The 17,997-nt window shown below is 38.7% G+C and overlaps 2 protein-coding genes across 3 annotated transcripts in view; one reads left to right on the top strand and one right to left on the bottom strand.

Annotated features, from left to right (window-relative positions):
• Positions 1-1,246: 1,246 nt before the first annotated feature.
• Positions 1,247-15,609, bottom strand: RMDN1 (regulator of microtubule dynamics 1). Its single transcript, XM_040069374.1, has 10 exons — positions 15,346-15,609; positions 14,671-14,782; positions 11,817-11,904; positions 10,716-10,875; positions 9,986-10,075; positions 8,601-8,656; positions 6,468-6,555; positions 4,890-4,920; positions 3,451-3,584; positions 1,247-1,447 (listed from the first exon to the last, which is right to left on the bottom strand). The coding sequence occupies exons 1-10, from the start codon at positions 15,463-15,465 to the stop codon at positions 1,409-1,411; spliced, it is 918 nt and encodes a 305-aa protein (XP_039925308.1). The 5' UTR covers positions 15,466-15,609; the 3' UTR covers positions 1,247-1,408.
• A 98-nt stretch (positions 15,610-15,707) lies between these two features.
• The window catches only part of CPNE3 (copine 3), a 29,162-nt gene continuing 26,872 nt past the window's right edge, over positions 15,708-17,997 (top strand). Inside the window, exon 1 of one of the 2 annotated variants that reach the window (XM_040060349.2) lies at positions 15,708-15,765. The gene's annotated coding sequence lies outside the window, so the exon portion shown is untranslated. Of the gene's footprint in view, positions 15,766-15,961; positions 16,042-17,997 lie in introns of those variants that run through there. The other variant, XM_040060359.2, reaches the window with a different exon arrangement.

Genomic DNA, 17,997 nt, shown 5'->3' with positions numbered 1-17,997 from the left:
GTTGTGTAGCTCATGGGTTTTGTTGTTGCCTTTCTTCCTGCAACTCAGCTGCTTTTCACTACACATTCCATAGCTATTACTCAGAACCTGAATATTCTTCCTTTGTGCAGCAGCAGAAAAGGCACCTAAGTAAAGGTACCTCTGACACAAAACTACTAGAAGCAGCTCTGCAGATGTTTTTGTCAAATACAAATGCAGAAAATTCTCAAACACTATCATCCACCCTGAGACATAGAGGACTTCATTACGATGCTTTACTAATAGAAAAATAATAATTACTTTATGGTAGTTGAGACAACTGTCTTGACTGTAGTTTTGTGGCATCAGGCTTTAATTCAAGCCCCAGATTCTCTCTCAGCTGTGAATTTTTACTACTGATTTAGCTCAGGCTTGGTTTGTTAGTCTAAGCAATTTATGCTGTTCTTCATTTTCCTCCTAGAGATTGCAATACACTTTCCTAGTAAAGCAAACATTAGGTATTTATAGTCGATTTTTTTTTCCAGTCTGTTCTACTGACAATATCACATGTAATTGATTGCCTACCATTTTTTCATTATTTGGTCCACTTTTTCTCTGGGGTAATTGGAATATATTGTTTGGCTGGACACCTAACTAGGTTACTTTGTATTTCTGGTGAAAATTGCTGCCAACATAGTAGAAAGACCAAGAAGAATGTTTTATCTCTACAAAACCAAGTCCATACCCTTCTACAGAGTAGTTCCTTTCTAATGTACTGGGAGCATGTATTCCTCCTATTGTTACAGTCTGGGGTAAAGTGTGTGTGGCCGGCAAATATTTACAGCCACTGAAGCATCAGAAAGCTTCTCACTGCACATGCTGCTATCACCCATAAAGGGATTTTCTCAGCTGTTGCCTACTTGTTCTTTTTTCCTTTATTTTTATTTAAAACCACAACATTTTCTGCAAAGCCAAACACTAGCTTTTAAGAGTATGGAATTAAGATGGTACAGCCTTAATGATAAATGTGCAGGAGCATCTACTACTCTTGAAGGCCATTGAACCTCACAGGAAAACAATGTAGAAAAAAACTGCAGGATTTTAATTATGTCATGAGCCCATCCCTCCTTTCTCATTATTCCTTATAAATAACTTGTAGTTTAAAAGTGTAAAAAACTTAATTAAAAACCCATGCTATCACTCTCCCAGCCTTTTCTGTCTAATGAGACCCTGCTTGTGAATGAAGCCCCCTTCATTCCCACATAAATGAACAGACAGGATCACACAATGAAACACATCTTCCAGTTCAGAGTTTAATAGAAATGAGAGGGAGATAGAAGGTCTGAGCTGTACTTTTAGTAACAGCTACAGTAAACCAAAGTAGTATTTGGGGCCTTTTTCCTATGCTGCTCAAACCTGAGGCACTGAATTCCCATTATCTTGTTTCTTCTTATATAGAATTAAGCAGCTCCAAAGCTTCTTTCTGTACCTGAAAGAAATAAATGTAACATATCAGTCCCAGGTAATTACAGTCTCTTGCCCTCACAAGCACCCAAATGTTTCACTGCAGTTGTGTAAATTCAGAACAGGAATAAAACACTTAAGCCAGTGTCTTCAGTGTGACTCACTTACTACATAAATAAAGTTTATTTGTGTTGAATACAGGTAGTAGTAGTTGATTAGCTGCAGTCCAATAGTAGGATGCAGGAAGTTGTCCTACCTCTGACCATACCCAGCCAACTGAGGGTTTTCAACACACTAGATAGTGACTACTGTGATACCCTTTCTGAGGTTCTGTTGGCCTAAGGTTTCTAGTTAAAACCTAATAAAATTTTAATATCATCTCAAACATGCATATTAAAGTACCCCCCAACAACAAACTGAAAAAAAACAGCAAAAAAAAGAAAAAATCTAAACACCCTCTCCTCCCTCCTCAAACCACAAAAAAACCCTTCAACCCGGCAAACTTCTGGTAATAACGTAGCAAGCCATGACACACTTAGCAGTGTAAGCCAGATACCTCTGAGTATCTGCAGTAACAAATGTTCAGAAAACCTAGTTATGCTGAGACAAGAATTCAAATGTCTTTGCACAGGCCAGTTTCCTTCATAGTGTACTATCAAGTCTAGTTCCCAATGAATTTTGCATTTCGCACATTCACCCAGAGAATGGGGAGAATGCCACCTTTCTCAGTTCAGCAGCTCTGCACCCCTCTAAGAGATTAGGAAATAGATATCTGTACCAGGAGGCCACAAGTAGATGAAGTAGATCAGTGGTTTAGCTACTTAGTTACTGCACAGAATTCACTCCTGACTATAGTTTTTGTATGGTTCCTAAAGAAAGACAAGTGTTTGGGATCACTGGTTTCATGTGTGCCTCCAGCTACTAGTAACTGTCAGAAGAACTGACCAATTTCTTACACACCTGAGACCACTACTCCTTTAGGTTGTTAAATTCCTAAACATTTTGCAAGGCACTGGAGGAATGTAAGACTCATATTTCCACTGGAAGATGTTACTAATGGAACTCACTTTTGAAAGAAATACTTTGAGGCTTACTAGCGAATCTACAGAGGGATTCTGAAACATTACCTCAGTAGTGTTTTTCCTGAGGTGTGAAATACAAAATCCTACCAAAGTATTTCTTATTTTGGACATTCAGAGTTGTATGGACATTCAGAATGTGCATCTCAACTGCAGCTTAGTGCTAAATGAAATAGAGGTCAATCAACCGTAGGAAAAATCAAATGGAAATGAGGCTGTGTTAGTCTTGATGCTAACAGGATTCTTTTTTAAAGGTAACTGCAATTGCTTTGATTTATACCGAATGCATTATCAGGTATGAACAAGTCTAATGGATTCCTTATCCTGGAAGTACTTTGAATATTTAGGTAGGCAGCAGATGCCTACCCTCCAACCCAGAATCCTTCTGCACGGTTTCAAATTGTAATTAAGTGACTCATCATCTAGCACTGGGGACTTGCTGTCAAAGATACATTAATTTGTCTTATTCAGATCATCTGAATCTCTCCTAGGGGCCTGGAAAGGACTGCAATGTTAAGGTTTTGGTACATCTGGGTTGTTTTCTTCCTTATGTTCACATGACTGTGAGCTATTCTAAAATGTAATTCCTACCTTAACTATTTCAGGCATATGAAAGGTGAATCTGTATTCACATAGAAACAGGCTAGTGCAGGTGCCTGCCTGAACTTCAGCAACACAGCTAAGACTGGGTCGTTGTTAGCACTATGAAACTATCACGAAGAAGAAAGGGTAACAGGTCTCTGCTATGACTAAAACAGAGTATTTCCAACCGCTATTTTCAGAGATGGCTAGTAACATACTAGAATTTTTTAGTGTTGATGTGATTCTGAATTAAAGATGCTGAACTACAACTTCCCCTGAGTTAATTTTATAAAACTTGCCACTGCCATGATGTCATATACGTTGGACACAATATATGATTGTACGATTACAGTTCTTAACTTCCTACCTGTTTGTCCTCCTCTGTTTGTGCAGGGTACTCCTTTGCTTTGCTTAACCACAGAAGAGCCATCTTCTTATTGTTTAACTTCAAGTATGTTTTCCCCAAAAAGAGCAAATTTTTGCTGTAGAAATTTGGATCAGCTGCATAGAGACAGGAGGAAAGCTTTAGATGAGAATTAGGAGAGCTTTAGATGAGAATTATACTTTGGTACTATACTTTGATAGTTGTTTCAGAAATCATAGTTTGGCTTTGGATCAGAAGGAAGCCAATGTAAAACTTTCACTTGCTAGATTTTTGTCTCATAAACAATTAACTAGCAGCTTGCTAATTAATGTACTAAATGCCACTAGATTCCACACAAAGAGCAAAGCAGTGAGCTTAATGCCTAACAGCTTTGCTTTGCAGGTTTTGGGCTTTTCTGGACCTAGTAGGTACAAAATGCAATGCAAGCAGCTTAGCAGGTGTAGGCAAGGGAAAATAGGGCACATTTCCTAGCACATACAGATACCAGCTTAGTTTTTGTGGCACAGAAGAAAACAAAACTATTTACATCCACACTGAACATTTTTAAAGGAGAGATTTAAACCCTGCTTTTATAAAGTATCATTCATTATTAAAGACTAATCTTGCTTGCTGTTCCTACTTATAGTACAGGCTCTCTATTGCTGGATTTAAGGTCACGTTTCAAAACATACGGAGGTGTTTTGGAGGCAAATTTTGAGATGAAATTCACTGTTCCAGTTCACAGGTGCATTACTTGACACTCAGGAAGACATGCTATGAGCCTTTCCTCTAATCTTCAATCATTTAACTATGTACAAATCTTTCATAGAACATTGTCTTCCCTTATCTTCCTTTATCTTTCAGCTACTGAGTTTTGCTTATGGCTTCACTCCTGGAGAAATAACACATTCATATTTTATTTTATATCATGCAGAGAGTTTAACTGTCATAATGTCACCCTGATCATAATACCTTCTGAAATAATAAAAAGTCTGCTTTTTCTGTTTTCTGTTTAGAATACAGAGGACTGTTGAACTCTAAGAAAATTCGAAAAAAGTAACACACAATTCCCTTTTTTTATTACTTCTGCCTCCCTGCGCTCCTGTTGAATTCCTTAGAGACGAATACTTTATTCTCAGGATGCTACAAATATCACTTCACTAAATTACTCTGAAAAAATTTTCATGTTACAATATAAGTGATGTACACTAGGTGTGTAACATCCTATAGTAAGTGTGTAACATTCTTTTAAGTATCTCTGATGAAATGTTGCAATGTAACAGCCCAGCATGCTGACTGGCACACATTTATCAGCTGATCATATGCTACTGTTTTGGATTTGGTGGCTACAGTTATTAAGGTAATGCTGATAGCAAGAGGTTTACTGCAAGTCAACAATCCTAAAAAATATTTTTTCAGTCAAAATAAGCCACAGGTCTTACCTTCTTCTGCCATGTGGAAGTAACGAAGAGCCTGTAAAAAGACGAAGTTGTATTCTTTAAACTGGAGAATAAACTCAACACAATAATCAAACTAAAGCCTTATGCAGACACTTGAAGAAGTTCTTGTCCATGATCTTATTTTTATTAATTCAGCATGCTACTGATGGTTCTCATTCAATGTACAATTAGATTTGACATCATCTCAAAAGAACCAGTACCTACCCAACTATCCCCCCTACCACTTTTTCTGTAAGTGTAGTACCTCCTATTGGTTCCAACCAAACTGGATTGTGTTTTTCTGATTTAACTAGTCAAGATAAATTTTGAATTTTATTTGTACTATCCAGCAAATATACAGTTTTCCCCATCCATTTCTCATGTATAAATTTAATAGATGAAACAAATCTTACGATTTGGGTCATTAATAAATATTTGAGAGAGAACTTGCTCCCACAGAGCACCAGTTAGTAACCTCTTACATGAGAATAAGCATCTATGAGATCCACACATTTTCAACAAGTTTCCCATCCAGTACATACGAAATTTCAGTGCATCCCTACATTTTCCTAATAGTAGTAGTTGGAGAGAAAAAGCTTGAAAGTGTGTCAGAGAACTTGAAAGTGCGGATGTATCTACAAAACAGATTTTATACTGAAGCTGCAGAAATCTTACCAGTACAAGTTTGCTTCTTCAGCGAGTTTAAGTGCTACAGAACTGAATACTACTGCATTATTCTGGCAGTATCTGAAATCCTGGCTGACACTTTGTATTCTTCTGAGAGTGTTTTTTTCAACAAAACTTATAAACTTGACATTGCATTAAAAGTCTTATTCCTTTTTCAATCAGCTCTTAAATTGCTTTCTGTGTAAAAACAAGCAGCCTGCTACAATTACTTTCTAGTGACTCCTGCCCCCCCACTATAAGAGAAAAAAGCAGTTATTGGTTGCTCTAAACAAAGATTAAAACAGCTGCACCAAACTTTTCTATTACCAGTTTATTTGTCAAGCTTCTATATATGTATGGGTGTTTAAATAAGATGCACGCTGGTTTAGACACACACAGTTTTAGACACAGTATTTTAAAGGATAAACGTCTGGATAGTATGTTTTAGGGTGTATGACAGCAGGAATCTTCATAGAAAAGAGGAACAAAAGTACTTTCAACTGAAAAAAACCCCCACACCATATGTGGCCAGAGAATGAAAGGGTATTTGTTCATCTTAAGAAACAAAGTAAGCTGTTGCTTTTTGCATTTAATATAAGAGGACAAATTCTATTAGAACTAGCAAATAAGTACATGGCATAACACCACCATATAAATCATCAGCACTGGACTAGTATAGACAGTTATCTGCAACAGAGCACAAAATAATTTACTGTGCTACAGCTGAACAAAATTAAAAGGTTTTGTGTTTTTAGATACCCCTCACTCTCCTGTTATATTCTCATTTTATTATTGACAGCTGTAAACTCACAATTCCATGCTTATTCCATAATCAGAGGTCAGGAAAATAAGTAAAAAGTGTATCATCAGCTTTTTTGGGGGAATAATAATCTGTGAAATATTTTCATACTGTACCTCTTGAAATGTGGAGGTTGGTGGTGTGGCAAACAGTGTTGCAGCTATTTTTCTTTGGTACCATGGCATCTCAGCAAAGGAGTAACACCTGAAGCAAAAAGAAACATTTTTATCTATCCTTCACATTTTTCTTGGTTTTAAACAACAGTCTCATAATTGTTGTTTGACATAAAAACTGGATGTCATAATTGTTGATTCCAAGAGTCAAAACAGCAGACATACTGCAAGTTCTATAAGCATGTTCTTACATCTGTAAAAGAAAATAGCAAGATGTCTGAAGCTGCTACTAAGGAAGTTTTGGTGTGTGTTTTACTGGGAACTAACTACATTAGCTAAAACTGGGACAATTACTAAGCATGAGACAGATTTTGTGCTTGAATGATTTTAATGATTTATGTGTATTTTGTTCTAATGTATTTGCAAAAACAGCACAACTGAGTAATGTCATTTCCTTACCTCAACACTACTTTGCTTTTCTCAATTATTAATATAAAGTAGATCTGCAGTACATTCCTGAGACTCTGATCTATAAGAATGAAAATAAATTCAAGAATCAAACCACTGTGCTTTAGGCTAAGCCATGCTATGCTGTTTTTTCTACCTACTAAATAACACAGGCAATCAGTCAGTCACCTATGTTATTGGTGCTGGAAGGATTAAACATTTTTATTGAAGCATTTCAAGTGCACAGAACGTTCTGGGTGCAAGCATTAAACAATGCTATTCCCTTTAGCAGCCTCCCACAATGAGATCACAATCGTTACTCACTGTGTAAAACAGAGCGTTCTAGAGGAGGTGAAAAATTAATAACTAAATGTTTGGAAGAGAAGGGGGCAAGACATGGAATACACAGCTGGAGTTGAAATTCTGTCATTAGATGTGCCTTATCAGAAAGAGGTGGACAGACCAGACCAGGACAGATTAGAAAGAGAAAAGATAAAAATACTCAAGAACTGGCTGATACTAAATGTGGCTCTGAAATTCAGTAATGAGTATGTTTAAATATACAACATGGGAATATTTTAGTGCCAAAAGCAGTATTAATCTAACATTTCTGATCGTCTTTTCTAATTTTCCTTAGAAACAATATCTTAAATGCTTTCCAGAACAAGCTTCCTACCTCAAAATGGACTTTGAGGCTTAGTCAGTTGGTAGCATATACTTCTGCTTAAAAATCTGGACTATTGCAACTGTTAGATCATGTGGGAATGAATGGTGATGCTGAAAAAACAAAGTTTCTGAGCTAGTAAAAACTCTGGAGCAGTAGATTATAGTTTTCTTTGATACTCAGGATCCAAAAAATCCACAGAAAAATTGACTGTGGGTTGTAGGTTTTTTTTAAAGCTGAAAATGCATTGCTTTTCTTTACTTTCAATCTCTCAATCTTACAATAGAGATCTCCAGTAAAACAATGTAATACCTTTGGTCTTTTTCAGACAAATAACCAAAAGTGCTGTCTGGAGTCTCTCACTAACACATAAATGATACTGCTTTCCACCACACCACTTGCATAGAATACCCTGGTTAGTATGAAAAGTTCTATTTCCAGTTCATTTGCCTGCTATGTAACAGTAATTCTTAGTAACATTTTCACTGAGCAGTAAATTCAATTTCAATTATTTTTGGTTAATACATATACATTTATAAGCTCCCTTTATTTAATGTAACTTTTAAAATACTGTATCCTGACAGATAGTAACAGAAATATTTTAGGAATACATCTCATTTTTGATACCTTTTCACAGAATGTATTCAGTTGCAGCCATCACTGAAATTCAGTGTAAAGTCAGTGCTGAGTTTTGACTCCATTCATACTTCAGAACAAAATGAGCTACTACTTACTATCACTGATGCCCACTATGAAGCAAACTTAACATCTGCAAAAGGAGTTTTTAATAGTTCCATACAAAAAATTTAAATGAACAATTATTTTTCATCTTTTTCAACTGCATAGGAATTAATAGCTAGACATTTCAAGGCCTGACATCCTACGTCTGTTCAATTTTTTTTTTCATGCTTGCATCAATTACAAGTACATTCTAAATTATTCCATGCAGTTCTGCAATTCAGGCAAGATATTCTGCATTTTCCCATGCCATGTGCTAACTTTGAAAGTCTGAAAATACATCTTACCAAATCCCTATAAGATGAATTGTCGTAGCATCTTTTGGATTCAGTTCAATGGCTCTCTGGTGCAGGGAGAAAAAAATAACATGATATGTAACGAAGTTGTCCTGACATATGGATTGAAATACATTTAAAAATAGACTTGTGATCCTGATGTTAATTAAACCAGAGTGTGGTGTGTAGAATTTCAAGGCAATACACTATTTATTCAGTGCACAACTTAATCAGCTCACCTCCAAAAACCTGATGGCACTGACAGATGTCTAAGCACTTCTCTTTAGCAGGTTATTAAAAGTTGCATTTGATACTTGGCGTGTTCGAATTTTAACATAATCTCAGGTGATAAAAAATTCGTAGTTCTTTATCTTCTCCAGTATTTGTCCTTTACTGTTACATAATCCACAGTTAAAAGGACAGCCACACTGCCATTTCTCAGTATCACGGTGTCCTAGGGTAACTTAATGGTGCTTGTATCCCCAGTCATCTGTTCTGTTTGTGCTGTATATTGAGTCCTGTGCCTTTAAGACTGGTTCTAAGAGCAAGGAGAAGCTTGGGGTTTGTTTTGAGAAAACTGCCTGACTCCTCCACATTCTTCTCCGGACGGGGTGTTCGGCGGAGGCTTGGAGAGACTGCAGGACAGAGATCTTTTTTTTTTTGCTTTTAGTTAGTTTCAGCTAGCTAGGGCAGAGAAGTTCCCTGGACTGTTTATTTCCTTTTTCTTGGGACTGTTTAAACCCGCTCTGGACAGAAAACCCAGGGGAGCACTGGGGGCTGCACCTGCGGCCCACCGGGGCCTGGAGCTCGGCATTTTCCAGCAGCGCCGGAGAGACTGGGACTGAGGAGAGACAGAGAGAGAGAGAGAGCCAAGCTACAGCCACGGCAAAGACTTTCTCAATTTGCCATCTCACTTCAGAAGGAGAAGTTTTATTGTTTCATATTATTCATTCTTTGTACTTTTATGCACTTTGTTTGTTAAGTAAAATAGTTTTTTCCACTTTTCTCCAAAGAGAGGGTTTTTTTCCGGACCGGTTAGAGAGAGAGGCCACTTGGGTTTGCTTCCTTAGAGGGATCCTATACAGGGGTTTTCTCCCAAATTTGTCCCAAACCAGGACACACGGTTACAAGTGATCTAGTCCTAAGACGTATCTGAAGCACTTCAGCTATTTCAAGACTCCCTTCTAAAGCTACTTAATTTACTGCAGAAGAGAATTTGTACTCCTTGTTTCTGGGGCATTTCTGGAGCATGTGTCACAGTAACCCAAAAAACCAAAGTGCTACTAGGAAGTCTGAACAGAAGTATGCTTTCAATATTTCACCAAAAATTAGTTGCCAGCTGTCACACAATCTACATTGGACACATTAATCTTGTCATATGCAAAAAACTGCATTACCTGGAAATGCTCTTTGATGATAATGGCATTTCCAATTTTAGTCTTGATTCCTTCATAGTCTCCAACATCACTGAGGCAAATTCCATACCACTGTATGGAAAACAAAAGTAAAACATTTAATACAGCACTATATTAACACTACATTTCAAAAAACTTGCAACAGAACAGCTGCCAACACCACAAACAACAAGCAGCAGTAAGTTTGCTGTGAGCAGCTCAATCAACATCAGAGCAAGCTGCTGGTCTGCACGTATAAAGGGAATCAATGTCCTCTTCTGATCCAAGATACTGAGGCAGGTGACTACATTTTGCTACCTCTTTGCCTGTGAGAACAGCAACACCAAAAAAAAGGGCAGAATGCAGCCAAGGCCTGAAATATTGCCAGTGAAACTCTACAGAGCCCAGAAATGACATGCTGAATGTGGGGCATACTACATTTCTAAGGCTACATGGGGGCAGGAGGAGCTGATTAATCACCCTGTTCAGTCACTTATTTCAATGGTTCTACACACACCACACACCAAATGTTTCTGTTTCCCTAGAGGAAGTTTACCTGGAAAAGTGTGAACTAAGATCTTCCAAAAATGTTAGAAAGAACTAAAAGTCCCATTCATTCTCAACCGAAAATTTAAATTATGCTGAAGTTTCCTAAAACAGCACAATGACATTCGTTCTGTTTTCTATAAGCAGAAATCAAGAAACAAGTTTTCAGTTATTTTTCATGGCTCACCTTGTGTGCTGCAAAATTTGATTCATTTTTTTCAAGTGCCTTTTTTGCATACTCAAGGGAGTCATAGGTCAGTTGTCTCTTCTCCTCTGCAGAAGTACTACCAAGCTGAGCCAGATCCCGTGATGACCGTGCCAGCCGCCACAACAACTCTGCATCATCGCTGGTTAGGAACAGAAACACTGATGTTTCAAAGCAATCAGGGAAACAAAGCAAAAAGGAGTCTTTTAAAGTATATCTCAAGTGGATGATAGGACAACAGTGAATCCATCTGTCATGCTAGGCTATGCTATGTACAACCCCAAGGTAACAAACAGCAAATGAAAGCCCACTATTACAGGCTGACAGACAATACCTTTGTTCTGCCATTCTGGTCTGCAAAGGAAATACACCTGCAAAAGGTTTTGGTTTTTAAAAAAAGAAGAGACAGATTTAAGAAACCCCAATGATACCACTCAAACTACCAGAAGACCAGAAGAAGAAGAAGGGTTATTCTGTTCTTAGCTAGATGGTATTTTTTCCCAGCACTCTGTTGATTTGTATTGATATTTACTTGGAATGCTTAAATCAATTGTACTTAAATTAATAAATTCTTCCCAGAAAAACATGGAAAAACCCCACAGATTAGCTGTACCACCAGCACATAAACTTGTACATTTATGTATTTGTTTATATCACTTTATTAAATGGTGTATTGTAGGTTACAGTCCAATTGTAAGGATCTTAAGTTTTATTTTGCTAACATACTACTTTGGACCACTGCTTACACTTCATTATACTTTAGATAACAACCACTGGCTTACTAATTTAATAGCGACTTTCAAATCTTTCAGAATTTTGCAGTGTAATTTTAAGGAATTCTTAGAGTAACAAAACAAACAACCATGACTGAAAAACTTGAGGGTTAACCCTCACATTCTACAACTACCAGTTCTTTCTTCATTTATTTTTCTACTAGGATGAAAAAGATCACAAGTCCTTTCCTACTTGCATAAAGGTGAAAAATAGGTTCTCCAGCATTCCACAATAAGAATATTACTTGAAAAACTGATACAGAAGAGCACAGAAAAGAAGCCACAGTAATGTCCCAAGGCAGTGAAGTACCTATTTTTATGCTGAACCAGCAACCGATACAGCTTTTCAGTTTCTCCACTCCCATACAGGTAGTCTGCTTGTTCTATCACATCTTCCACTTATGAAGGAATTAAAATTGTAGAAACAGAACAACAAATTATAGTTAATTAATTAAGACATTATCATCAAAACCAAAACATTTTAGCACAAGACAACCTAGCTGAAAATGATGTAACTCATTTTTAGGCCATCATTTCAAACTTACAAGCACGGCAGGATTGAGTAAGCAACATGTACAACGCACAATGAGGATGATAATTGGCGCTTCTCCAGTGAAACTACACAGGCTTTCAGCAAGACAGCTTTGGTTGCTGGACAGATTTTACATTCCAAGGTGTCTTTCTCAGTGCATCAGACTACTAGAAATAAGTTATTTTTTTTTTACTTGAGAAAATGGCAGAAAAGAAAAAAAATGTACAGCAAATGGACTGATTTTGGAGAGTTGAGAGTAACAAAGCCTCTTCATTGGTACATGTAGAGAATTTAAATGTTACAATAACAATGAAAAAAACCCCAACTTTTAAAAATATTCTTCATTCTCAATATGGCTCCACACTTTTGCCAGAATATGACTGCAGTTTGAGTGGGTCCCATTATTTACTCACAAGCCAAGAGAAAACATTGCTTAAAGGTTTTCTGACTGAAGTCCTTAGGATTTTCACAAATACAACCCCCAAAAACACTATTAAACTACTGAAACTCCTGTGTGTTCAAGATACAAAGAGCAAAAATAATTTTGAAAAATAGAATTGGCTTTCTAGTGTATCAAATTATGAAGTAAGTACCATTATTTTTATGATACTTTCTTTTTCTAGAAAATACTCTGAAACACAACAGTGGTCAGGGAATATAATTTTCACAGCTGGAGGAATGCAATAATATATAAATATAATAATATATTAAAAATATAGTACTTGAAACAGAGTACTAGAAACAGAACTATGAAAACACATATAGAGGATTATAGCATGAAAAAAGATGGAATTAGAAGGAAAAATACCCAAAGGAAAGCAGATAGGCAGTTTTGTTGAAGTACATAACTGTACAGGAGAAGAACAAACTACAAATTTAGTCTTCTGCCAACATTAAAGCATTAAAAAATTATCTTTTAAGTCAAAAGCCTTGTCTAATTTTTTCAATTTTTTACCTATACTTATTGTCTCTTTGGTAATACTCCTGGGTCCATGATCAAACTTAGAAGTCAAAACATAACCTCTAACTCCTTTCATAAAAATTAATCGTGTTTATAAGGTTTCCTTTTGCAAGTTACCTACTAAATATGGTAGCCACGTTTGAAGTCAGCACAGTTTTCTTACAGAAGAAGCAAAACATTGAAGGCTACTCTACACAGTAGTTTCCTCTTCAGCTTAAAAAGATCCTAAAAGATAAATCAATGCATTCTGGATAATTTTTAACCTTGCTGTCTCTAAATGTCTTCTTTCGACCCTTTCAAAGATAAGATAATGGTCTACATGGACTTTGGATTTTAGTGTCCAAAATAAGCTTCATGCTACATCTTCAGTATGATCTTCACTAAACAGTTATGTTTGCTTGCTGACCTGAACTAACATATACTACTAACTACTACTATATAACTATATATAGTTATATACTATATACTATATATAACTATATAACTATATAACTAACTACTAACATATCTAATGACTAAATGCTCAGAACTCAAAATTTCTGAATGCATTTCCCACAAGGTGTTTTATGCAAATTATTATGCTTTAATTACTTTATTTTTCAAGTTTTTTTTCAATTTTACCCTTATTTTAACCTATTTACTACATGTCTTGTATAGAAATCCCCTTAGATTTGCTTTTCTTGGCATCGTAAATGTCAGATTCACATGGGAGCACTGAAAAGTGCAAAGGCAACTAAGCAGTGTTATTTATGTTCCTCATGAGAAATAATGAATTCATTATTCTCCATTATTCTTATTTCTTAATTCTATATTGAGTAGCTATTTCAAATGTACTCACTGATGCTCCTTCTGCTACAGCACATGAAACAGCTCCTTATCTATTCAAAAATTTATTATCTGAATTTTTACTAATATCTGCATAAACATCTAAGATGTTCCTCTTTTTGAGACACAGAGAAACAGGTTCCCTGAACTGACTACTACAACTACACAGTGAGCAAGCACCCATTTTAGGCTTGTTCTCCTTCCAGTCAAGATTACTCTGAAAATCCTTACTTAGACAGACAAGTTTTAAGCCTGCAACAATATCCCCTTTTAAGATATTGTTACTGTCCTTCCCACAGTAAGACTATTCTTATTCAAAGGATATGAAAAAACATTTTACCATTTGTTAAATTGTTCTCTAGTAGGTAACTAGAGTTACAGAAATAGAAGACATTTCTCAATTTCATATCGAGCTCTATCTCGGTGTTGCTGAACTAGATTAAACAGAAATCACAGAGTGTTCATACTGAAAACCTGAACTAGCTAAAATTTCTAGAAATAAATTAAGTTTTGGTCTGCATTCCTAACAGACCTAACAGATATTTTCAACAAGAGTTAATTAAAGATTGGGCAACAAATGAGTTATCCATTTTGTGCATGTGTTCTGCCCCTGATGGGATGAGCTAGTAATCTGCTTTTTGGTTACACCTGAAATAATGACTTGAAGTGCTACCACACCACTCATAGCCAATTCAAAAGCATCCTATCATGAAATGACACTGCATACAGTCTAAATGAAAAAAAAAAATCAAAAGCATGACACCATTTTCCTCGACAATGCTGGCACTAAAAACTTTAAGTTTCACATCAGAATAGCCAAAATACTTCAAAATTTGAAAATATTACCTTTGAAGCTTGCATGAACCTCAGCAAAGCCAGAAATCAGTTTATGAGCTTCATAAACCAAAAAGGACCCTGCTGAAAGCACAACCCCCCTCTGCAGGCTTTTTCTAAGCACCTGTGTAGGATCATAAGATAGATATTAATGAACATTATCACACCGAGTTAAAAAAAGTTTTTCTTGTCTTATCACCAGTTATATTTCGGATTCTGAGAAAAGAAAAAACATTAAAACGTTAAAAAACCTTCGTAAGACAAAATCCCACTTCATCAAGCGAGTATTTCAAGTATATTCAACAGAAGCTCACGATTACGCCTGAAAACACGAACATAAGCCGTAAGTACAGAGCAAACGCAAGGTGAGAAGCAAAAACCAATTCCGTAGCGCTCAAACGAGCCCAGGGCTCCGTTTTCGCACAAACACGCCTGTTCGCTACGCCCCGCGACGCCGAGCGGCGGCCACATCCCGTGGGAATCAGAGCGAATTAGGCTGGGAGAAGCTTCTGAGATCACCGAGTCCAACCTACGACCGAGCCCCCACAGCGTCAAATATGGCATGACACTAAAGCAGCACGTCCAGTCTACCCTGGGTCGGTGACTCCCCAACCTCCCTGCGTAGCGCAATCCAAGTAGTCCCTGGAAGCGGCCGCGCTGCCCCGCACGGAGCGGCGCTCCGGCTACCTGAGTCCCCGGCCGCCCCCGGCCGCAGGGGCCGCCCATCGCCGCTCGCCGGAGCGCTGTCCCCAGGCCGGCGGGGCCGCGGCGGAAGGACCGCGCCACCGCCACCACGAGCGCCGCCATCGCCGCCGGCAGCACCGCCCCCCGCCTGCGGAGGAGCCGCTCCGCCCCGCCGCCCTGCCCGGGCTCGGGGGCACACAAGGACAAGGGCCGCCCGGCCGGCCGCCCGGCTCGCCGAGCCGAGGGCCGGACATTGCGCGGCCGGGCTCCGAGCCACGCCGGGCCCGAGCGGCCGCCGGGCCTGGCCGGGGCGGTCGAGGGGGCGCACGGGGGCTCTGCGCCTGCGCCCCGGGGCGGGGAGGGGCGTGTCCGGCTGCGCGGGTGTGGCCGCGCGGGTCGGGGTCCGGAGGCGCCGCGCTGCAGGTGAGGGAGGGGTCGGGCCGTGCCGCGGGCGCCGCCGTGCCCCGCCGGGTTTGAGATCTTGGCCCCTCTGCCTCGTCCAGTGGGACCCGTGCGGGGCTGGGGCGGCAGGGCAGGGCAGGGCAGGGCTTGGCTTCGGGCGGCTGCTGTTCCAGCCGTTCCTCGCGTGAAACGTCCCCGCAGGTGCGGCCCCGCTTCCTGCGCAGGGACACGGAGCGCGCTGCCAGCTGCTGCTGCTGCGGGGATCGAGGAATCGCCGCCCCATCCACCGTCCCGCAGGTTGTGGAACTCGGTGAAATTAAAGCTGTAGGCCTGAAGGCTTGAGTCCGTAGTGCCGTTCTATGTGGCGGTGTAAACTCTGAAAAGCACCCTTACTTCTGGGAGAGGAGGCTGTCGAGAGTCAGCATCGTTCCTGGAAACCACATGCTGTTCTTTCTGAGCTGCTGGTTGAGTGGGTGGTTGTTTTCTTTCTTCACTGTAGTTGCATAATATATACAAGACAAACCTTAGATAATGTTCGTGTTGTCATAACTTACTCTTCCACTAGGGAAAAGTTTTTAAATGTGAAACCTCTTCACTTTTGCTTAAAAACTCCTATCTTCACAGTACATTATGTATCCTCAAAGTAATATGTATTGCCCTGCCTCCAGCACTTACGTTTATTTTCCTGGAAGGTTATGTCCCTGAAGGTTTGAGTTAAAGGTATTACTGTGGTGGTGCAAAAAGTTTATTTAGTAAAAGTAAATGCAGTCAAGCTTAATCCCAGGTATTCTTTTTATTTTTCAGTTGGAGCTTTAAATTTTAACTTTATATGTGTATAATCACAGAGGAAAGATGTTTGGAAGTGCATGGAAAACACCAAAAAGCATTAGAAGAAAAAAAAGCAGGAAAGATCTTCAAGGAGTAAGAGACAGAGGTCTTTTTCTTTATCTGTTACAGTGTTAGGAATAATGCAGTGGTTTTGCAACAAATATGTTTGCGCTAAATGTCTTAAAATTAATCTATACAGATTCATTATAGGTGACTGTTAGACTAATTTCAGTTCAGCTATTGAAACCAAAAATCTATTTCTGATAGGCTGAATAATTAAGCTATTATTAAATGCCATCTGCCAGAATTCCAAAGTAGCAAAATTGGTACCACAGTTTGTACAGCCTTCTTTTATGTGGGATGTGGCTCCAGAATTGAATGCTAAAGGGAAGCCATTGTGTTAGGGGTAATAAAACTGAAATCTCAACTATACCCATATCTGGGATGAAATTTAATTTTTTTTCCCCCTCCCCTTAATTTGATTTAGGAACAAATGCTGTAATTACATGGTTTCCTAAAGGAAATACCTTCAGGGACCAAGTTAAGATACCTTCTCTTCCTTCCTGTTTATTTTCCTGTGAAAGCCAAGTTGCTCTTCTAATATAAGTAATATGTGATCAACTTAGTATTTGTAGATATTAGTTCCTGATAATCCCAAGAAAATTACTTCTATTTGTAGATCAGTTAGGCAAAGATTAATACTGGCCCCTCCTAGCATGACATTTGAAGGTGTGGTATGGCTTGTGCAAGCAAGTAGGCAGGAAGTAGAATTGTGGTGTGGTTTTTTATAACCTAAAAGGTCTTTTCCATCAACTCTGTGATTCTGTTTGATTTCTTTGGTTTATCTTTAATACTGCTTTAGATGAGATGCTTTTGCTCAGACATTTTGAAAAAGCATTATTAAGTGTCTGAAGGATTTATGAGCAGAGAATTTTAGAAGGATTTATGAACAGAGAATTTTAGGGCTTGGTTGCTGGATCCAAGCTTCTGTTTAAGGAATAGCCTTTACTGATTTGGATCACTTGCTTCGTACTTTGTTCTCTGGTTGAAGGAAGACTATATCCTTTAGATCCAGGAGATGGATCAAGTGCACTTTCACTCACTATCAGAAGCACAGTTAAGAGGCAGCTGAATTAGTTCTAGTTGTGGCAATTTGCTTCTTGTACTTCCCCTTCCCAGAAGAGTTATAAATTCCTCACGGCATATGATTAGCATATGTGCAATTACCTGGATGGTTCCAGGAATTAACATGATTGCTATGTGCCTGTCTTCAGAGCCACTGCCTGTGGATATGCAGGGCATGAATGATGCCTGTCAGGCACAGGGAATGCTGAGTGTGAGTAGCTGCTGTGATACAGAGCTGAAGGGCAGCTGACTGCAGAGCTCTTGGTTTGCATACAGGAAGTTTTGAAATACCTCTGGGCT

Source organism: Hirundo rustica, chromosome 1, assembly GCF_015227805.2.
Source record: "Hirundo rustica isolate bHirRus1 chromosome 1, bHirRus1.pri.v3, whole genome shotgun sequence".
NCBI classification, from domain to species: Eukaryota; Metazoa; Chordata; class Aves; order Passeriformes; family Hirundinidae; genus Hirundo; species Hirundo rustica.
The sequence above is the reverse complement of the archived record's forward strand: the minus strand, read 5'-3'. Positions and strand labels throughout refer to the sequence as shown.